Source organism: Microtus pennsylvanicus, chromosome 4, assembly GCF_037038515.1.
Source record: "Microtus pennsylvanicus isolate mMicPen1 chromosome 4, mMicPen1.hap1, whole genome shotgun sequence".
In the NCBI taxonomy this organism is placed as follows: Eukaryota; Metazoa; Chordata; class Mammalia; order Rodentia; family Cricetidae; genus Microtus; species Microtus pennsylvanicus.
In genome coordinates, this window is record NC_134582.1 from 27,769,692 (window position 1) to 27,791,606 (window position 21,915).

The 21,915-nt window shown below is 43.4% G+C and overlaps 1 protein-coding gene across 1 annotated transcript in view; it reads right to left on the reverse strand.

Annotated features, from left to right (window-relative positions):
* The window catches only part of Megf10 (multiple EGF like domains 10), a 150,446-nt gene that overhangs the window by 42,848 nt on the left and 85,683 nt on the right, over positions 1 to 21,915 (reverse strand). The window contains exons 6-9 of the mRNA XM_075968629.1: positions 13,151 to 13,397; positions 11,139 to 11,259; positions 7,446 to 7,582; positions 2,315 to 2,527 (exon numbers count right to left, since the gene is read on the reverse strand). Of these exons, the coding sequence (XP_075824744.1) occupies positions 2,315 to 2,527; positions 7,446 to 7,582; positions 11,139 to 11,259; positions 13,151 to 13,397 (718 nt within the window). The remainder of the gene's footprint in view (positions 1 to 2,314; positions 2,528 to 7,445; positions 7,583 to 11,138; positions 11,260 to 13,150; positions 13,398 to 21,915) is intronic.

Consider the following 21,915-nt stretch of genomic DNA (forward strand, 5'->3'; position numbering starts at 1 on the left):
GACAGTCAGGTCTACATAGCAAGTTTCAAGTCAACCAGGGATATACAACGAGACCTTGTCTCAAAACAATAAAATAAAATACAATAGTTTATTGAACCTGGGCTCTCTTGTGAGTGTTGCTTTATCTTAAAGATGAATATTGGCAACATGACATAACCAAATGCTTAAACATATTTAGATGTTAGAGCCTGCCCTGGCTATTGTTGCCTTTAGAAGCCAGCTGGCTAAAATGAACCCAGGCTACCCTTCTGGAGACTCCATGTGCCTAGTCACTCTTGTCATCTAGCCAAATGCCAGACACGGAGTGAGGATTTCCAGAACCAGTCAGCTTCCAATGGATCTGCCAGGTGTCCCTACAGAAAACAGCAGACGAGACACCCCAGGATGAACCTAACCTATAGCAGAAAGTCATCGGCTACTAAGGCTGCTCAATTTGGCATCGTATGTTTGTTTGTTGTGATGCGACTAATGCTAGCCAATCCCCACCCCTCCTCAAGTGTGCTGCTCTCGTAGGTCAGTATGGGCATGCGCAGAACCTAGACATTATGTAAACTAGTAATTTACATTGCATTGTATATATGATCAATTACACAGAAAGCTTGGGATAAGTTTACTGCATGAATTATATATAACGACAAATCTGTACTTGCTTTATTAGATGAGAGGAAAGCGAATTAGGCTTTCAATTAAAGCAATGATTCTAAGCCCTTTTTCTCTTGAAAGGGCCCTGCATTTTACATGGATGCTCAAGAGATAAGAATTAACAGATGGCTCCTGTGTAGCCAACATGATAGATTCATGTAATCCACATTTAACTAGCTTTAATAGAAATTTGGAAAAGCTAATCTTTTAAAACAGTTCTCATGACTAAGGGCATTTGAATTGTTTCTAAATCTTCTGAATATTTGATACATGTCGTTTAGGTATTGTTTTGATCTATTTAATTATCAAACAACTGCATCTACTTCTTTATTGGAGTATATACATTTAGTCTGATGGGGCCTATGTCAAAAGCTCCACAGTCCTATGATGGGAGGGTCGGACCTTCTGCCTGCATCTAGATGCCCAGTTCCACCAAAACAAAGTCTCCATGCTTCTCTAGTTCCTCTCAGAAGGGAGGTCTACTTTCATGCAGGTTTTCTGCTTTATTTGGTTTCTGTTGTTTCCATATATAACAAAGCAGTCTGCTGGTGATGGTGCCACATGAGGCTTGCCCTACTGTAGAGGAAGCCACACTCATGATTTGTGTTTAATAGAGCCAGCTTCTTACATATCAAAAAGTTGAAAATAAATCTTTGCATACTTACTATCTAAATGTTTCATCTACAATATAACAATATGTTCCAATTTAAGAAACCCAAAGTTGACCATACAAAGATACTCACTTGGAGTGCATACTTCTTACACACACACACACACATACACACTATAATACAAAATGCATTTTTCTTGTGTTCATAACGATGGCTTAAAGAATCGACCAATCACACACCTTTGTTTCCCTTTAGCTCTCATGTGTTTGGGATTTGATGTGGCTGAGTACAAATGGAGTCCCATCTGCACTGAATGCAAACAGAAGTCTTTCTCCTAGCATCTGAACTGTTGGATACTGCGCTACATTCTTGTCCGGTTTATCTTTTCCAGAAGTCTACAAACAGGTGGGGAATTCTAAGTTACATGTGTCTGGTCTGTGGAGAAGGAGAGAGGGAAAGAATAGATGGGAAGATACTTTTCAGGGACAGACAAGGCACAGTAGGGTGGACAGGAGCGTGGTTTCCTGTTCCTAGATTTTTGAGCTGAAAGACCCCTGTGAGCTTTTTTTTTTTTTTTTTTTTTTGGTCAGAGCAATCAGTTCTGAAAGTTATTCCACATGTGACAACCACATGTGAAGCGTGTTCACAAACCCTGCCCACTTCCTCTCTGCAGACTTTCCTTCCTCCCCCCAGCTGTGCTCTCAAGTAAAAGACCCTGCAGTCAGCGTGGTGTTTCCACTTCCCGCCCTTGGTTTAACCCCTGTCCCTCCACGGTCTCTTTGCTTCTCTGGGAATGTCACACAATCCTCCTCTTAAGGAAACGTTCTGTTCATCTCAGCAGAATCATTTTACCAGTCCCCACTCATAGATAAAATAACCTAATACCCACCACCAACCAATAACCTTAGCCCTTCCAACAGGGGCTTTCAGTCACTAGGTGAAAAACAAAATGTCCTTCAACTTGATGATTTCTGTCGATGAGAGGCCATTCTTGCCAAGCCCTGGACACTCAAGTTAGAGCTTTAATAGACAATGCTTTCCCAGGGGCAGCTGGCACTCACCTGTGAGTGTTGTCCAGGTGGCAGGGGCACCGCTTGTCACATTTGATGCCGTACAGCCCTTCGGGACACAGGCGCGCCTCACAGAGCTCGCCCGCGAAGCCTGCTTCACACAGACATGCTCCACTCACGTGATAGCACTTCCCTCCGTTAACACACCTGCAGGGCTCCGCACAGCCAGCTCCATAGGTCCCCACAGGACATTCATCCTGACACCTACTCAGACAAGAGGCCAACAGTTGGTTCAAAAGGGCCTAACCATGTACAAGTTGAAATGCTTTTTGAGCCCATAGTATGTCATGTTTGTTCCACTATAGGCAGAAAAGTCAAGAGATGGATCACTCTGGATAAGAGCATTAGCAGTCATAAATGTGTAAAAGGGAGAACTCAATAAAAGCAACGACTCGAGGAATTCTGAGATTCCAACATCAGATGTCCTTCATCCCAGTTTGTAGGTTATAAGAAGGCTTTGGGTTTTCTAACAATTTCTTTCTGTTTCTTTCTTTTTTTTTCTTTTTTTCTTTCTTTTTTTTGTGGCAAGCGGGATATTGTCTTCTGTTGGGAAAGATGGCAAGGGAGAAAAACCAACCAAAAATTTCACCTTAGTGTCTTTTGAACAAAAAATGATGTGGAGGGGAGAGGTGCTTTGGTAAGTTGGACAAGGTAAGAAGCTGATGCTGGAGGACTAAAGACTCATCACTGCTCTGGGGAAAGCATGGGTAGTTACTGGGGAGAGCCAGCTCTCTTTCTGGTGATATGAGGTGACGAGGAGCACTCAGCCAAGAAGACAGAGATAACATCACACACCTGGAGGAGTGCTCACCTCAGTAGGGAGCACTATTCAGCAGCCACCTCTCATGTGGCTTCCCAGTCATGCCAGACTCCAATAAAAAAAAAAAAAAAACCCTCAGGTCAGTATCGCATTCTCCAGATGTGAACAACACAAGCAGCAAGGCATACAAAAGAGCAACGGCAGAAAAACAGTTCCAAGAGGAACAAACTTTCCACCAGGCTTGGCATAATGATAGGGTGCGGTGAACACCAACACTGGGATTCTAAGTATAGAGGGAGAGCCTTGGGAGCCTGCTGACATTTTGCTGGCTGACTCTGGCTCTCGCGTGCATTGAGTACGGTGGAGGAAAGGAAAGACCCTCCTAGGAGTAGGTTTGACTGCTTCTAGACCATCTCCATGTGCGCTTGTCAGCTGCCATCTCTAACTGCTTAACCACTAAAGAAATTCTGGAGCAGCCGAGCGAGTACTTCAAATAAATTCATATGTAGACTTTTAGAGCTACATTTGAACGCATATGGCTATTTCTAGACCAGAGTATTTGTTTTATAAAGGTCCTCAATATTTTTAACCTTCAAGGTGCTTTAGTAAACCAAGTCATCTGATTTTTTTTTTCCCCTTTAAAGCGTACTTAAAAGAAAGACTTCATAAGATACAGAAATTGGAACTAATCTAAGCATTTGCTAATGGCTGGCAAGAGAGCTTCTCAATATGTCTGAAGGTATGTCCTTGCAATTCAATGCCAATGGAAGAAACATTAAAAAAAATACCACTTCCTCACCCTCTTTTGTGAATTTATAAACAAAACAATTGCTAAATTTTGGATTGGTGGGATGACTCAGGGTATAAAGATACTCAGTGGCCTGAGCTGGATCCCAGAAGCCACGTGACTGAAAGATGAGCTGTTTTCCACATGCTGCTCTCTGACCCCCACACAGGTTCCACACCCCGCCCCATACCCAACACACACAGTAAATACATAAATATTAGTTAGGAAAAGGTTGGACCTTGAGTTAATTTTAATGTGGTTTATTTCAATAAGCTGTAAAGGCTGTTGGAAGTCAGATGTCTCAGAAAATTATGTCGCCAGCATCACAGAGAACCAGAGTGTGGGGCGTCATTGTGTCTTGGCAGTGTTTTCTTTCTCTCACAAAGCAAAAGGTATAATAGTTGCCTTGGCCTGTATTTACCTTTCTAGTCTTTAATTAGACATCCAGCAGTTTCTAGTGTACATTCAGAATACATACACTTGGATTTGCTGTCCAGGCCGTCACTGTGGGAGCTGCTTCTTGTGTTAGTGCTGCCCCTTCCTGTCAGTAAGAAGTATGCATTTCTACCTGCCAAACCCAAACAGTGGGGCGGGCAGCTTGCTAGTAGAGACTTTGCCCATGGGTTTTTTTTTTCCATCGCTGCTTTAAATGTGTGCAAATGTATAAGGTAGAGTGTGATAATTCAATGCACGTATACAGAACATTATCTACCTTAAATAAACATCACGGAGTGGTAATGCCCTTCCAGTTGGTCTCTAGCTTAAGACCATTTCCCTTTCATGCCCTTTGAGTTGCTCTCGTGATCCCATAAGAAACAAGAAAGGCTATATCAGGAATCATCGATACATTTTCTCAAGAAAGAGAACAGAGAGTTGGGTGGTGGTGGCTCATGCCTTTAATCCCTGCACTTGGGAGGCAGAGGCACGTGAATCTCAGTAAGTTCAAGGCCGGCCTGTTCTACAAAGTGAGTTACAGGATAGCCAGGACTGTTACACAGAGAAATCCTGTCTTGAAAAACAAAAAACAAACAAAAAAAGAAGAAGAAATTTCTAGTAATGTTCTAGAATTATGAGAAAGGACAATCATTAAGTAGATATAAACTGATAAAACACTAATTAAAGGGGCACATCTTTACTGATGTCATTCTGATCACTACTTTGCATTGGACTGTAAATTTAAGGACGAGGAAGTAAGTGGGGTTGGCAGCTCCTTGTCCTGTGGAGCACATCAGTTCCCAGAGTGACCAGAAGAGAAGGACTCTCATTCTTCATCAGACCTGGACGCCAGGGGTCAGCAGCCTGCCTCGGTAGCATCTGAAGCTGCTGGCCTGGGGGAGAGCCAAAGGCACTTTAGAGGTGCCAATTTTTCCACAATCACAGAGAGGGGAGAAGGCCCCTTCGTTGAAGACCAGTGTTGTGCTCCTCCAATGCTGAGCTGCAGCCCCCGACTTTGTGCCGTTGCCCTGGTCTTTCTTCACTCTCAGAGTCGCACAGAACACAGGTCTGGCAGGGCTGTCTTGGGGTTCACAATAACAGACTCCATTACTGAGTCATGAACACTCACTAATCATGCTTTGCAGGCATGTTTGTGTCCTATCATCAAATGCCACGGAGGAAGTCTGAGACACACCATTAACACCTTGTAAGGCATCTTCAAGCAGAGCTTTGTGAAGATACCAACTTCCCTATACTGCATCTTCTGACCGCAGCACCCTTTGGGTCTTTCCACAAACCTCAAAGCCTCTTCTTTGTCATCCTTTGTGCGGTCCTAATAGGCTGCAGGGTGCACCATTTGTCTCCCTGTGGTAGGGTGGCTGGTGTCCCCTCATCCTGGCTATATTTGCTGGCAGCTGCCTGTGGTGGCAACCACTGTGGAGCGGCCCTACTAATCACAGTGTTCCGGGCGCACTGACATCTCAAGACAAGTAAAGGGACACTTATGATCCCCACCCTCGGGTCTCCTTCCCACCTCCCTCCACAAACGGCCCCACAGTCAGCCACTCACTGTGTCCTCTCATAGAGAAAAATGTGCTTTCTCTCATCCCCTGGATTGTGTATGGTAATGCTTAAAACAGAGACTAGGAGAGCAATGAGAGACAGTAACCGTGCGTCATCACTGATGACTTCACAGAAGCATGGGTAGAAGATCAATGGCCCCACCCCGCTTCAGTTTTTCCCCTTGCCTTTGAGTTTCAAATGTTTACTTGAAAATGAAGTATTATTCTCTTCCCCTGTGTTCCTAGTCAGCTGAACCAGAAGCTCGCTAGTCTGGTAGGTGTGATGTTTTTCTGTTGCTTTTAAAGTTAAATCTCTAAGTGAAATTTTGCACTGAAGTGTCTCTGGAGCTTAAAACATTATAGAAATAATCACTTAGGATCCTGCTTGGTTTTGTGCCTCTCCTCTTTCTCTGATCCTGTTAATCAATCATATAATGATTTCATCTATCCAAAGCACAGCTGAGAACTAGGCCGTGGGTAACAAAACCACAAGGGTAGCCCAGATCTATATTGCAGAGCATATCATTGAGATATTGGTAGTTCCTACATTAAAACACTAAGTACACAACAAAACGGCTTTTAATCAAATTAAGTGGACACTTCTAACAAAAGACCTTAAGAAAATGAAGGACCGAGGAGGCGATACTGTGTGAGATAGCAATCAGAAATTGCAGACAAAAAATTATTTGAAGGTAATTTCAATAAAGCAGAATAAGCCTGGACTTGTCACATTGACCTCCTGCTAGTCAAAATCAACTCAGAGCTCCCAATCTGTCCAATAAGGAAACAATCATTAGAAACAAGCTAATCATTTAAAGATGACTCATCTTTAGTGGTGGATGCTATAGTAGCAAAACTCAACAATCCCAAGGTTTGCTTGAATAAATTAATATCAAAACTGGCAAGACAAAGAGTAAGGAAGCAGAAATGTGAAAGTGAGTTTTCCTTTCTCTAGAAAATACCCAGTTAGAGGCTGAAAGGAAATTTATTTTAATTTATAAACTATTTAGGAAATGCATTTAATAAGAAAATCCAGACAGTTCCTGAAGAGGTGGAGAAGCATATAGTATCTAATCAAAAGTCATAAAATTAGAGCAAAATTTTGGAAATAAAAAGCATTCTTAAGGCCATTCTGAGAAGGAGACGGTATTTCGTCTATGTTCTGAAGGACATGTCCTGTTTGAAAACCAATCTGTCCAGGGCCTCGTCCCTTTTCTCATTATTCTGCCATGCCCCAAACCCATCTAAAAATAATGAAAATGTAAAGTCCTAAGTACTCAACGTTTCAGAACAACACATTCATCACAGGCTCTGAATAGCTCATGTTCTATTGTCCTTTTTCTAACTTCCTTTCTGTTTTTCTCTAATTTCCTACAATTCAGTATTTGTTATTTTGTGACTCGGTTTCTATGCATGCAACAAGGATAGAGTTCTCTGAACACCTTTAGACTTTATGGGATGCTTCTGGAATATTATATGGTAGTTACATATGCATCTTACTGAGCATGCTCCCTTGACTCTCCAAACTGTCCTTCTACCTCACTACGAAGAGTCAGAGAAACTCAAGTGTGTCCTTACCGTTCCCCGGTATATCCTGGGCTGCAGTGACATTGGCCTGTGGCAGCGTCACACGTTCCTCCGTTGTGGCACTGGCATTCTTGGGAACAATTCTTTCCAAAGCGACCCTCAGGGCAGGGCTGACCACACACTGTGCCCTGAATTCAAAGAGACTTGGAAAATTAGATGGGCCACCAGCCAGAACCGTGGAAGGCAGAGGAAGAAAACAGGGACAACAGAAAGGGAGGGAGAGATTTGGGGAACAGGGCTGTGAGAAAATTAGATTAAGGGCATTTTAGAACACAAAAGCTTCATCATCTTTAAAATATGTGGAGTTTCAGACTGAATTATTGACCTGATAAGCCCAAATCTCAGGATGCACTCAGAGACAGCAGGATAGTGGTCCTAAGAAATTTTTATAATAAAAACTAAACCCTAATGTGGAGTTACATAAAATTACTATGTAAATACTCCTAGGCGTTCTTCCCTGTGCCTTACACCCACCTTACATCAACAATACTCACTGAGAATCCGCTACGTAAGTAGCAACATCTGATTCCCACAGAAAACCCAAAGGCTACCTACTATTTCTGGCTTCTTTTCGTAAGATGTAGCAGAGGAGGGAGTGGAAACTGAGGTTGGTATGTAAAATAAATGAGATAAATAAATAAATAACCAAATGATGTAACAGGGCATTAGTTGAAACTGTGGGTATTTGAGTTAGCAATAGCATGCCCTAAGAAAGACTTCTACAGGAATTAACCTTGGTTCCAGAAGGAAAGACACATTTTCAAGAAGGTTCAATGAAGGTTCAAGAAGGCAGACTCATTCCCTGAAGAGAATCCAACAAGTCACTAGGACATTTCTTCTCACCCTAGGAGCTGTCCTTAGCAAGCACAAGCATGTATATTCTAATCCTGGGAGGATGAAAGTTAAGACGTGGATCCAAGATCTCAGTATATCAGTGGACACCCCACTGTTTTCTGCTTCACTTAGCTATGAACCTTGGGCTTACAGTTTCTGATTTATTGGAGTTATAATCATTAGAATGTTTATTGGAGTCATAATTAGTGCAAACAGCATTCCCCACATAACGGGATTTCCCTAATGTTTTTCATTGTTCTCTCTCTCTCTCTCTCTCTCTCTCTCTCTCTCTCTCTCTCTCTCAAGAGACAGACTGTGAGTACTCTGAAATTGGAGCTTAGCTAAGAACACCAGATGGTCTTCTAAATGTTTATTCTGGATAGCGTAAGAAATACATTTTCCCTAACTACTGGCTACCCACAAAGGCAGTTGGTGAGCTAATTAAGTCTCCTCTGGTGGTTTCAAACTATCCACCAACAGGAAAGATTCTTCCACAGGCTCTTGGAGCCATAAAAGCCTTTGAGAGATGATTCAGATTGGTGCTTAACCGAGAATCATCCACACGCCAGGCATTGCGCTAAGCACTGAGATTCAATGATAAGCGGCATTTGCCTGCCTTGTTCATGGGTGATGAGAAGAGCAGATACAAAAATAGCTCTAATCACTCCGTGTTAGGACATCCTATTGCACTTAGCGGAATATAATAACATTACTGAAAGAATGATGGACTGAGGGGCAGCTAACAGCTGACCAAGGTTCTCACTTTCTCAGGGTCTAATTCTAATGACCTATCATGGTCCCTCATAATTTTCAGAAATGCTCTTAAGATATTGTCTATGAATAAAGTCTAGTGTAAGCAAGCAGTGGAAACATGGTTGGCTGAGATGCGTGTGTGTGTGTGTGTGTGTGTGTGTGTGTGTGTGTGTGTGTGTGTGACAGGAATGCCAGTTCACCTTTGGAAACATCTAAAATAACAATACAAATAAGATGTTGCAATGGAGAAATTTAAGTTGGGAATTCAGTTACCCACAGAGGAAAATGTGTCTGGAAGCTTCTATTAAGAAACATCTGTTGTGGCCTAGAGGAAGTGGTTGAGGGCAGGTTCCAGGGAACCCACAGAGTGGATCCATCTGTCTACCTCCTGAACTCGTAGTCCCAGGCTGTGGCTTCCACCTTCCCACAATGTGACCTCCAGGTGACGAGGGAATGTTTCAGCCTCAAGATGAGGTGACCTCAAAGTGAAACGCCTGCAGTTCTTAACTCAGAGATCTTGGGGCTCCCTGGACCCTGTCACTTCAACAAGACTCTTTCCTCACCACAAAGCAAGGGCCGTTTTGGCAGAAGGCTGATATAGGGGTTGAGAGAACAAAAGGAGTCAAAGATAATCTGACATTTCTACTTTGGCTTCTAAAAGATGTTGGCTTGCACTCAGATCCAAGGGGCTGAGAGGCAGATGGTAGGTTAGTTTCCTAACATTTGCTTTGCTGGGCATGCTGGAACTACCCCCGTGATCCTTCCATCCTCAGGTCCTCAACAAAAGACTGCACCCCCAACTCCATTCCTTACCTAGCTCCCATACTTTGCTTTTAGAATCAGACTTTGACTAATTTCTGGCTTTCACCATGGGCCTGATTAATTCATTATATGTTTTCCCCAGGGCCCTGGATTAAAAGCTCTCCCTTATGTCAGTCATAAGGCCCATACCTATGTTCCTTGCTGACACTAAAGAGTAATTCTACCCCCACAAAGTCAGTGACATTGTGACTATAGATTACCAAGGTTAGAGTAACTAACAGGTAATTGTGTCACATCAGGACTCAGGGAAGGTAAGATAAAAATCTTGGGAAAGCGGCAGGTGACTGCTAACATGTCTGAGTGACGTTCCCAGAGAGTGTTTATGTGAGAGGAGAGGGGAATATGACTGAAACCCGAGAAACACTGCAGTGGAAGAAAAGGATCAGGAAGAGTCCTTTAGAAAGACAAGTGGGAGAGATGGCCATTGAAGAAGTGGAGGACCAAAAAGGGCAAGGCACAGTGGTGGGCAGTCCGGTGAGTCAAAGCTTTGGAGAAACAAATCAGAATAAGAAGAGAAAGGTCTTAGTGGCTCTGACAATAAAGACGTCACCACTGACGATAAAGAAAATGTTCAAGAAGAGGTCCTGGGCAGACAAGGTAGTGTAATCTGCTCTTGAAAGATACTGTTTTCTTTAAGCAGACAGATTTAAACCAACTCAGAGAAACAAGAACTAACACTCTTTCCTGGCTTCACCTGTGTATTTAGTAATGCTTTAATACTGCATCCTACATAGCAATAAGCCTATAGAATTATTACATAAAGCAGAAGCGTTCTGGTCAAAGTATGGGAAGCTTTGTAAGCCTGGCTTATTCTCACAATTGCATCAAGTTCTACAATTCTCGGTCGACTTGATTTCCTTCAGTGTTTCTTCAGACTTTTCTAACAGCCTAGTACCTTCATGTGGCATTTACCCTGCTAAGATGGATGTTGACATAGACAGTAGCAATCATAGAGGCATTTATTGGATAATTTCAGCATTTACCAGTTGCTATGGTTATGTGTGAGATCAGATATCTGTTTCTTTTTCTCCTGGGGGAAATGCAGAGCCCATGGTCCTTCTTACTTCAACGGGAGTTCTTAATACACTCATGGACAAGTCTGGGTGAAGTTACCTCTGGCTTCTCTGATCTGAAGGATTTGTTTTCAAGTGGCTACTTATTTCAGTGTGGGAATTATAGCCACTGTTGCTACTGTCTTTTGTGCTCAAGTCTCCAGAGGACATTCGCTTGTGCGTCCTGGAATGTGTGATTATTGGGGGTGGAAGGGACACTTACCATCCAGCCAGAAGGGCAAGAGCACTCTCCAGTTACGTGATGGCACACACCTCCATTTTGGCAGGGACATCTCTGCTCACACTGTAGCCCATGTTTGCCAGGGGGACAAAGATCTTCACAACTGAGGGATTTAAGTGAAACACAAGACCCTGCTATTTATCCAAGCACATGATCCTCAGATTCACAGACACATCATCCAGAACCCTAAAATATACAGCCTGTCCTCATTTGATAATTATTAACATAATCTGCATTCAGAACACTAATCACATTAGCTGGAAACATCTAGATGCACCATTAGATCCTTCTTTGGGTCCTTCTTTGGGTTTGAGCCCCCCCCCCTCCTCTCATCTCTCTTTCACGTATGTGAATCTGTGCGTGTACTCTCTCATTCTCTATGCATGTCCCTGTGTGTCTGTGTGTCTGTCTGTGTGTGTGTGCACGTCTGTGCACAGATGTTTTTGCCCATATGCATGTATGTAGGGGTCAGAGAAGGATGCAGTGTATACTCTCCAGTCTCCAGTTATTTATTCCCTTAGACAGGGTCTCTCAATGAACTTGGAGCTCACTGACTATGGCTCAACTGGTGTCCAGCAAGTCCCAGGGATCCCCTGTCTCTTCCCTCCCTTAATTCCTAGCACCAGGGTTACAGGCCCTGAAGACCACACCCGGCTCTTTATGCAGGTGGTAGGGATTTGAACTCAGATCCTTAGGCTTGCACAGTATGAACTCCCAGCAAGCAATCCACCTGGCTCTGGTTAGGGCGAAAATCTCTCCCATTCGAGAGCTGCAGGAAGAAAAGTGACCACACACTGATGACAGAAGCTGTCCCTGGCTGTCTTCCTAAGCTCTTGAGCTGGAGTGAAACCTGCTTTTCTTTGGAAGTTTGTCCTAACATGAAAGCAGATCTAGATGCTCACGCATTCCCTCCGTGTGTTTATTCACAATCAGTCTGCAGCATCCCGTCTCCTGAACACCAAGCCCCATTCCTTTCGCCCTGCCGTCCTTCGACCTTCCCCACTAAAGCACCAGTATTTTTGCTCTGAAGAAATGCCTCCAAGTTTCCCACAGCCCCATTTAATGCTGGCCTTGATGAAAACCCATAAAAATGATATAAACAATTAAGCAGTTTGAAACAACCATCTATTCTGAAAACCAGAGCTTTCTAGGCCAGTGCGGTTTTTTCCTTAGCTCTGCAGACATTAGCACTGTCAGGAGGACATATTTACCTAATCAGCTACATTTCCCCAACTATTAGTTCTATGATTTATGAGCATAATTTTCCCTGTAAGAGGACAATATCTCTCTCCCCCTCCCTCCCTCCCTCCCTCCTTCCCTCCCTCCCTCCCTCCATCTCTCTCTCTCCCTCTCTTCCTCTCTCTCCCTCCCCCCCTTCTCCAAATTCTGCCTTTTATTCTGTTAACAGAAACAAACCAAAGACTGCCCTTCCCAAAATAAATACATGGAGATTAAGGACTTATTTCAATGGTCTCCAGAAAAAAAAATTCAACTCTTTGTGTGCAATGCATCCTAATAGCTGAGCTATGTGTGCTTTTATTTAGTAAAGAAACAGATGCGACCATGAGCACCGAGTGACTCAGGATTGGCCTGTCATTGGATGCAAGCATTTTGATCTTGCTCATAGGCTCTCGATCCACCAGGATATAACCAATTAATTGCCACAAGAGCAGAACCACCCGGACCATTATCAACTATTCCTAGACGGTGAATGGAATTGTGGGAAATCTGTAACAGAAATCCACACCTGCTGTGACAACCCCCAAATATACTCATTCACCCACCATCCAGTGAGCCTGGATGTTATATATTGGCTTATAACATATATGCCCTTATATGATATGTTGGCTAAGCATTGGAAAGTCAAGCAGTAGCAGGCCCTAGTGGCCATCACAGTAGCACCTGGACCCTAGACCAGGCAGTGGCTACTGAGAGAGTAATAGAAATGGAGGCACACCATATCTGTGGTACTGTTCCACGGCTCATCAACTTACAAGGCCCCAGTGTATCCAGGTGAACAACGGCATTCCCCGGTGATGTGGTCACAGGTCGCTCCGTTCTGGCACTGACACCTCTGGTGACAGTCATTCCCGTAGGTACCCTGTTCACAGCGGTCCTCGCAGCGCCATCCGCGGTAGCCTGCAGCACAGTGGCAGGCCCCGGTGATGGGGTTGCACAAAGCTCTGTTTTTGCACTGGCACCGGCTACTGCAGTGAGGCCCCCAGTGATCACCGTCGCAAGCTAAGGAGGAGAAAGAGAGGAGGGCATCAGAGTGTGAGGGCGGGTCTGGGCACTTCTTCACTCTGCTGTTCTGCGAGAAAGGTAAGCCTTCATCATGATATCACCATTGGTTTTTGTTTGTTTGTTATGTTTCTTTTAGATAAGATTTCTTCAATCCCAGGGTGGTCTCAAACTAGGTACGTAGTAAAGGATGTACTTGAACTCCTGACTCTACGTCCTGAGTGCTGAGATTTCAGGTGTGAGCCACCACAACCAGATTGATGCCATGCTGGGGACTGAATTAAGCTTCCCAAATGCTAAGCAACCACTCTGCCAACGCCAACTACACTACATCTCTGGATCGCCATTCTTACACTGAGCATCCAGGCTGCAGCATCAACAGCTGCATGGCGCAAGCTGCTGCTCACGGTCCCTGGTACCCACCAGGCACCATTTGTGGCATCACCCCACTGCTAAGCATCACCATATTATTTCCCAGCTCCAGGCTTTGCTCTTCCTGTTCCCTAAGCCCAGAATATAGACTTTGATGTGGTCGCGATAATGAATGGGCTAGTGAAAGTTGTGAAGGCAGGAACAGGGAGCAGAGGCTGGGAGGGAAGCTGGAAATGAGCAGTTTGTACAGAGGTATCATGCCTGCTAAAACCTGGACAGCATCCTTTGTACGAGGAACTGCAGTTGAAGGATTTTAGGCAAGGAAAGATGGAGCCACCCTTGGTGTGGGGAAAAGGTGGTAAGGGGCTGACAAGGAACAGCAAAGGACAGAGCGTGAATAGCAGCGATTGCTCAGACGGGTAGGAGGCACTGGAACCCAGCCAGTGACAATTAAAGAAACGGGGTGCGGGGTGGGGGTGGATCAGAAGCTGGGGTGTGAAAGATCTGACTGGCCTTTTGGCAGCCTGGATTTTCAAGACACGGGTCAAAATGTATGTCAGTGGGTAAGCCCAAGGACCTCCCAAAGAAAAATGTATGTCAGTGGGTAAGCCCAAGGACCTCCCAAAGAAAAATGTATGTCAGTGGGTAAGCCCAAGGACCTCCCAAAGAAAAATGTATGTCAGTGGGTAAGCCCAAGGACCTCCCAAAGAAAAATGTATGTCAGTGGGTAAGCCCAAGGACCTCCCAAAGAAAAAGCAGGATAAAAATAGTGGCCTACTTGAAAAGCACATCAACCTACAACTGAAAAGAGACAACTAACAAAAAGATATCCGAGACAAGAAACCGTACAAAACAGAAAGGAAAAAAATAGAAATTGAAAGATGTATTCCAAGTGCGACTCTGAATAAGAAGAACGGCTGTTAGGGGTCAGAGGTCAGTGAGGGAGGGGTATCAGTGGAAGGAAACAACCCCAACCGCAGCCATCCTAAAACCTACGGTGGATACAAACACACCTTGCACGGTACACATCCGAGTTCATTTGTTTATTAGATACCACAGCTATTACCAGGAGTGCACACTCCATCGAAAACTCTTAGGGCAAATTGCCTTTATGTATAAAAACCATACATGTTTATATGTTTTTATATATAATACCCGAAATAATACTGTGAAGAAAGCAATATTCTAAGCATATGGCAAGCGACTCACCCGAAGTGTAGGCATAATCTACCATGGATTTCATAATATCAAAAGGTTTAAACGAATAATGCCATTTTTAATCAGCACGGCTTTGGTCTCATTAGTATTTTAATAAACACTCTTTAACAGAATTAAAAACAATGAGCGAGAATTATTGAACTTAAAGCAGATGAGGGAAGCAATTACCTACAAGCTCACAATCTTCTTTCACGAAATAAGATGAGGTGGTAACTCTAAAATGAGATCCAAACCTAATTATTATTCATATCAGTCCTTTCTTCTGCTGCCCGCAGTGTAGGACCCTGAATTTTAAAAATCGCAGCGTTCAGTCTTAAAAGAAAACCATACCATCCTAAAACTGCACACACACGCCTTACCCTCTTAGTTATCTCGGGCGGAGACAAGAGTATCTCGTTTTTAAAGGCATCCAAAGTAAAGCCCGTAGTTCTGTGTAACTTGTTCCCTATCTCATCCATCATCACTAGTGAGAGAAGTCATCATTCTACCCAAGACGAATCCACATCCCTTTTTCTAATCCATTTCCTCTGCCTTAATCCCAGGACAATCAGATCCCTATCCTGTTACAAATGATCTTTTTTCTGACTCATGAAGGTACCCTTACCCTGTTCTGGGTTTCTGTGGAGTAGGGCACACATGTTTGTGCCCTGGGGTTATTCTCTATTGTGCAACCTTAGTTTTTTATGAGACAGGATCTCCTGGAGACTGACTAGACTGACTGGCCAGTGAGCCCCCAGATCCCTTCTCTCTATGACCTCAGCTTTAGGAATATGGCATTTGCTGCCATATCTGACTTCTAACATGGGGATCTGAACTCGGGTCCCCACACTAACACAGCAAACACTTTCCTGACTGAGACATCTCTCCTGCTGTTGACCTGGGTATTCAGAGAACTACAAGCTGTAGTTCAGATACTCATAGCAATTCTGTAGAACTTTGTATTTTTTTTCTTTGTTAAACCCTCTTCAAAGTTTCCATAACTGGGCCAAATACCTGCCCCCTCCCATTTTCAAAGGGATGGAAGCTTGCAGACACAAAAGGCAATTTTAGCTTATAATAGTCTCTTGATAAAGATACCAAGGTTATATTTTAAAACACCTTTAAAGCCTGTGATAAATTATTGTAGGTCCTTTTCCCCCACTGAGACGCTGTGGTAAAACTGGGGATAAGCACATGCACATCACAGAATGTATTTTATAAATGCACAATGGTGGCAAAATGACAAAGAGGTGCTGAGGAAACAGGACCCATCTCTCCTCTCCATGAGCCTTCCCACATCCCATTCAACATTTTCCCAGAAAACCAGGCAGAAAGAAACCAACCCTCATTTCTTATGATTTGACCAAAAATAGAAAGGAGGGAAGAAAAAGGAAGGAAAACCTTAAGACTTCCCTTATGATAGAAATGAATTTATAATAGAAATTGATAATATTACCACGGGGTGGGGAAAGAGTTGCAGGCTTTCAAAGAAACATTATCATGCCGACATGGTTAATTTCCTGGCTCTGTCTAAGCACTGTGGCATGCTTTGAAGTGACAGTCTCCCTGCTTTGGGCTGTATTTTCCTACAACGTCACTGATACACAGACCCCGCAGTGTGGGCACTGGGTGAACATGTGCTGTGGATGAGGGCAAAGCCTACCTACACCCAGAAGTCTGAAGGCAATCGGGGAGAACGAAGAGAGCACAGAAGCCCTAGCCTACACACGATTGGGATTCCCTTGAAATGTTACCCTCTGCCAGCACGTCTACTCTTACGTGTGTCCTAGGGAGTTATGTAGCTCACAGTCTAAAAGGCAGCTTCTTCTCCGATCCCTACCACATCTAGAAGAAGCTGGCATTGTCTTGACCAGAAGCAGAGATGTTCCTTTACACAGATGCAGAATTTGACCAGTTATCTTCAGTTCAAGCACCGTCTTTGATCACACAGTTTAGGGAAGCTCTAAACAAAAATACACTTGTGTGTCCACGGGCTCTACAGTCCTGAGATGGATTAGCTTAGAGACCCTGAAAAGTAAGCATCACTCTTGTTGCTGTCTCATAGATGATCAAGTTGAGAGCCGGGCGATTTGTTCGGGGTTACAGGCTGTGAGGCATCCAGCACACAGTGCTCATCTCCAGAACCTGTGCCCCAAATCATAACGTTTTACTCTTCCCCCATTATAATGATGTTTATCTCAGTATTCTCTATAATAAAAAAATTAGAAATAATCTAATTATCCAGGAACAGGAGACTAGTGAAGAAAAAATAACCCAGCTATAATTATACTTCAGAACACTGTGCACAATTAAAAATTATATAGAGAATAGCTAATGAACTAGAATCTTGGCAATATCATAATTATAAAAAGTAGATTAAAAACAATATAAATCATGTGATCCAATTTTAGCAGCAAACTAGATGAAACTGCCATTAATTTGAGTTTAAAATGTAAAATATCAGTGGGAGCATTTGGATGCAGTATCTGGGAGAGCAGGAGAGCCAGAGAACCTAGTGGTCCCCACGGTAACATGTCACCAGGGGGCACGCGTGGAGCCTTAGCTGATGCATATTTTTTCCTGATGTTGCTGGGTTCCTCACATTTTCTAATACACATCTTCTAGGCACTAAGAGAAAAAGAAAGCAACAATCCACCATGTTTTAAGGGCCATTTTATCTGTTGCACACTTTACCGTCCTGGTAAGCTTAGTGCCCTTCCTGCATTTCACACACCAAGGATTAGTGCCCTCCAATAAAAAGTCGGAAAGCACCATAACAGTAAGATGTGACATCAGTTTCAAACCCTGCCTGGGATTTCTGTACACTGTCTACAAGTACCTTTCATGGGGCCATTCTGCCTGTGGCGTTAAAATGGTGTTTTTTAGGTGCATAGAATAATCCTACAAATATGTTTTATCTAATATGATCCATTGTTGTAGGGCAGATCGCTGATAGCCACTAGGTAAGAAATTCTTTGGGGCTAATCAACAGTGTTTAGGAGAGCTGAGGCTAGGCAATGGTCGAAACAGTGAGCACACGGAATGTTTCTCAAAGGAAATAAAATGCAGGAGATCGTCAATTTAAGGATCCCCTGTAAGGTGACAATCGTATCACACAGTAAGAAATTGGAAACTCACTGTGAAAGAACGTTGACATGTGTCCACGGAAATAAAGGGGCCACTGATCTCAGAGAGGAGGGAAGTCAACTATGCCAGATGATACTGGGGGCACAAAATAAGAGCAAAGCACAATTATACCTGCATGAAAATGTCAGGGGGAAAGCCGTTCTTCTGGACACTAATTAATGAATACTAGTTAGTATTTGTAAAACAAAGGAAAGTTTAAAAACTGAAAGAAAACATTTTGGTGTTTATCTTTAGAAGCACACAAACCCGAAAACTAGGTCTGCGTGGCAGCTACGTATAAACCACCCTCAAAGACTAGATAGGAAATGAATGAACATGATTGTGGATGTAAAGAGCTACAACTTCCAAGTTGAGCCACGCATTAAACATCCAAATCTTCTAGGTGCATTATTCTCCCCTAAGCTATCTCGAACTGCCAGCCCAGCTTTCAGGCACAGGGGATAGAGATCATGTTGGAGAGAGGAGGGGCATTTCTAAGTTCTTCACAGGTGTCAGGCATTATGAGGAGCACAATGGAGACATTTTATTTAAGCCTTATGGTAACTCAATTAGATAGGCAGAATTATCCCATTTCTGCAACATGGACTCAGACAGAAATTTGCCCAAAGTCATTTAGCATTGAACTGCAAGCAAGGGCTCAACTCAAGCCAGTGCTCAGAACACTGCTGTCTTCCACCACACCGACACACAAGCAGAGGGCACCTGCTGTGAATCCAGCGTCTCAGGACAAAGGTCTCGCAGCTCCTTACCTGAGAAGTAATCCTGGATTTTGCCTAGAATGACAGTTCCCCAACTTCAGGCCTACAGCAGCAGGTTCATCAGACTGGCAATTACAGAAACTACCCACGATGCACACAACCTCTCATGTATTAAAAATGAGGCCGACTTTAGAAAAGTCTTTGAGCGAATGGAGATGCTGTTCAGCATCTCTTGTCTTCATGTAGATAAAAAAAATCAATGAATGAATACAATTAGGGGGCAAATGAAAATGCCAAACTGGGAGGCTCTCTGCAGGAGGAATACGGACATTAACGCATTGTCTGATATCAGGACTATTTCTCCTGGAGGCAGGTAGGACGAGATGAAATCATTTTGTCCTGAGGTGATATTTACCATCAAGTTTGTCTTGCTGCAGAAGTTTTTGATCACCAGTTGGCACATGGAGTGGTTATAATCATTTTATATTAATCTGCCTGGGGCCCTAGCTGGACCACATGTACTTACAGCTACGGGACCTCGGCAAGTCTTCAGATTTTGTTACGTTTCCTTTTCTTTTCTCAGAATGGAGACGGCAGAACATATGATACAAAGGGCACTTTTACCTGTGACATCACCGAGATTTGAGTAGCAGCTCTCTGATCCCACACATTGGAATACCTGGCCCTGAGGATGTGAGTGCCCTAGGGAAGCATCCCTGCTGTCTATGAAGCTAGAATATTGCATGCCCTTGCCCTGGTCTGTATTGTGTTGTGTGTTCAGGGTGTGCACACCCTACAGGTCAACTTGACTCTCACAATGTAAATTCCAAACATAAATTACCCAGCAACTCTAAAAGGAAAAGCAAGTACTGCCTTATAGGTTATTTATAAATGGTAATTTAAAACTGGGTCTACCACGCCACAAGAGAAAACTCATACCTAGTACCGTAAACCTAGAAAACTCATACCTAGTACCGTAAACCTAGAACTCATACCTAGTACCGTAAACCTAGAAAACTCATACCTAGTACCGTAAACCTAGAACTCATACCTAGTACCGTAAACCTAGAAAACTCATACCTAGTACCGTAAACCTAGAAAATTCATACCTAGTACCGTAAACCTGGTCAAGAGCTCATGCCTGGGGAGTTCAAAAGTCACAGGTGAGGGACCTACTAAGATTGTTTTTGCTAAATGATCATGATGCCGAACTGCTTTCTAGCACACATGTTTACATCCACAGGTTAATTCTGTCCTCGGCCTTCATGGGGGAAGCATCTTACTGAACTGAGTAGAGATTAATGCAGACGCCCTTGACTGATGGGACATCTTTTCACCTCCCCAAAGACGCAGAGAATGTCACAGAAGAGGGGGTGGAAAAAATGTAAGGGCCAACGGAAGGGGAGATGAGCAGCAAGAAGACATTTTTTGTGGATGTGACATATTTGTTGCACCATGATGAATTCACCATAGATATGGTTACCTATAAACCATAGATATGCATATCTATGCATCTGTGAGGATCATAAACATATCCTCACAGAGGGACTATCGGCAACTAATGGTTGGGTGAGGAGTGCATTTTCTTCAGTGGCAAAGCCACTGACAAATTTCTCACTCTCCAATGACAACACACACACACGCCTAGAAGCAATTCTAATTACATTAGGTGGGTCACATGCAACAAGAAGATATGAAAGGGGGGAGTTGCTTTAGAAGAGGAGTTTCAATGTGAGGAGACAATGACACAGATCAGTGGGGGGGGGGACATGACTGAAACTCATTCTATGCGGGTATAAAACTGACAAAGATGAAAAAATAAATACACACACATCAAAAAACAGGGCAAAACACCTATATTTAGACACTTCTTACTTGGTGATTGTATGTCCACCAGTCAAGATTCATACAGGGGTTTCATAAACATAAGAAGAGAAAGAGGCAAATTCCATTTTAATCTCCACCCCAGCACAGAGAAACAGGTTGGCATAAATAAAGTCTAGACGGTCTCATCAAATTGGCAGGTACCAGGTAAGTCCACTGACTTGATTTAACCTCTTTATCTATGACCCTGGTTCGCCAACTAAGACTGCCAAAGAGACTCTGAAACACATCTTGACCTATGAGGGCCTGCTCTTGGGAAGCTGGTTCAGAATTATACTCTGGCAGAAGCATCCAGTTGTGTGTGCTTGTGTTACATCCAACAATCCTAAATAAACTGAACCAACCTGAATTTGTGTGTGTGAAGATGCACATGTGTGTGAAGACCAGAGGACAACTGTGGGTGTCATCTCAGGTGCCATGTGAAGACCAGAGGATAACTGTGTCTCTCAGGTGCCAAGCACTTTTTTTTTGAACCAAGGTTTCTCATTGACCTAGAACTTATTAAGTGTACTAAGTGAGCTCGCTGGTTACTTAGTGAACTCAGGACTAGCTGTCTCCTTATACCCAACACTGGGGTTCCAAGCATACCCTTCAAGCTTAGCTCCTTTTATGCAGATTCTAGGGACTGAACTCAATTCCTCAGGCTGGCTACATAAACACTTTACTAACTGGCCTACCTCCTCAGCCCCAGGCCAGGATTATTTTCTAAATCTTATTTTAATGCCTCTGGGATCTAAGTGTAATTGTGGGATTTCATGGAGTCAACAGCCTTGGAGACATGTTTCTATGACACACTTGTGTGTGTGTGTGTGTGTGTGTGTATAATAACACATTGGCACTTAGTGCTCCAGCTCATCATGCTGAAAGATGTCAGCTTGTGCTACACAACCAGCCTCACCAGGATTACTGCTTGAAGTAAGGAGGCTCTGAGGACCCTTAACGAGGAAATGTCAAGTATCTATTAAGGCACAGATCAGCGCCCTGACTTAAGCGGTTTTGCATGAGGATTGGCTGAGGATGCGTTTAAACATTTAAAAAAAAAGTATGTGGCCAAGAGAGAAATTAACAGGGAAGAAAATTTACAAAACCCCTCTCCCCCACCCCCACATGCATCTTCTAATATAGAGGCAAAGTACAAATAAGCCACTTTCAAGGAACTCTCCCTATAGAGTATTTTTCAGAAGACACCAAAATAATTTCCCGCTGTCTCAAAGGATAGG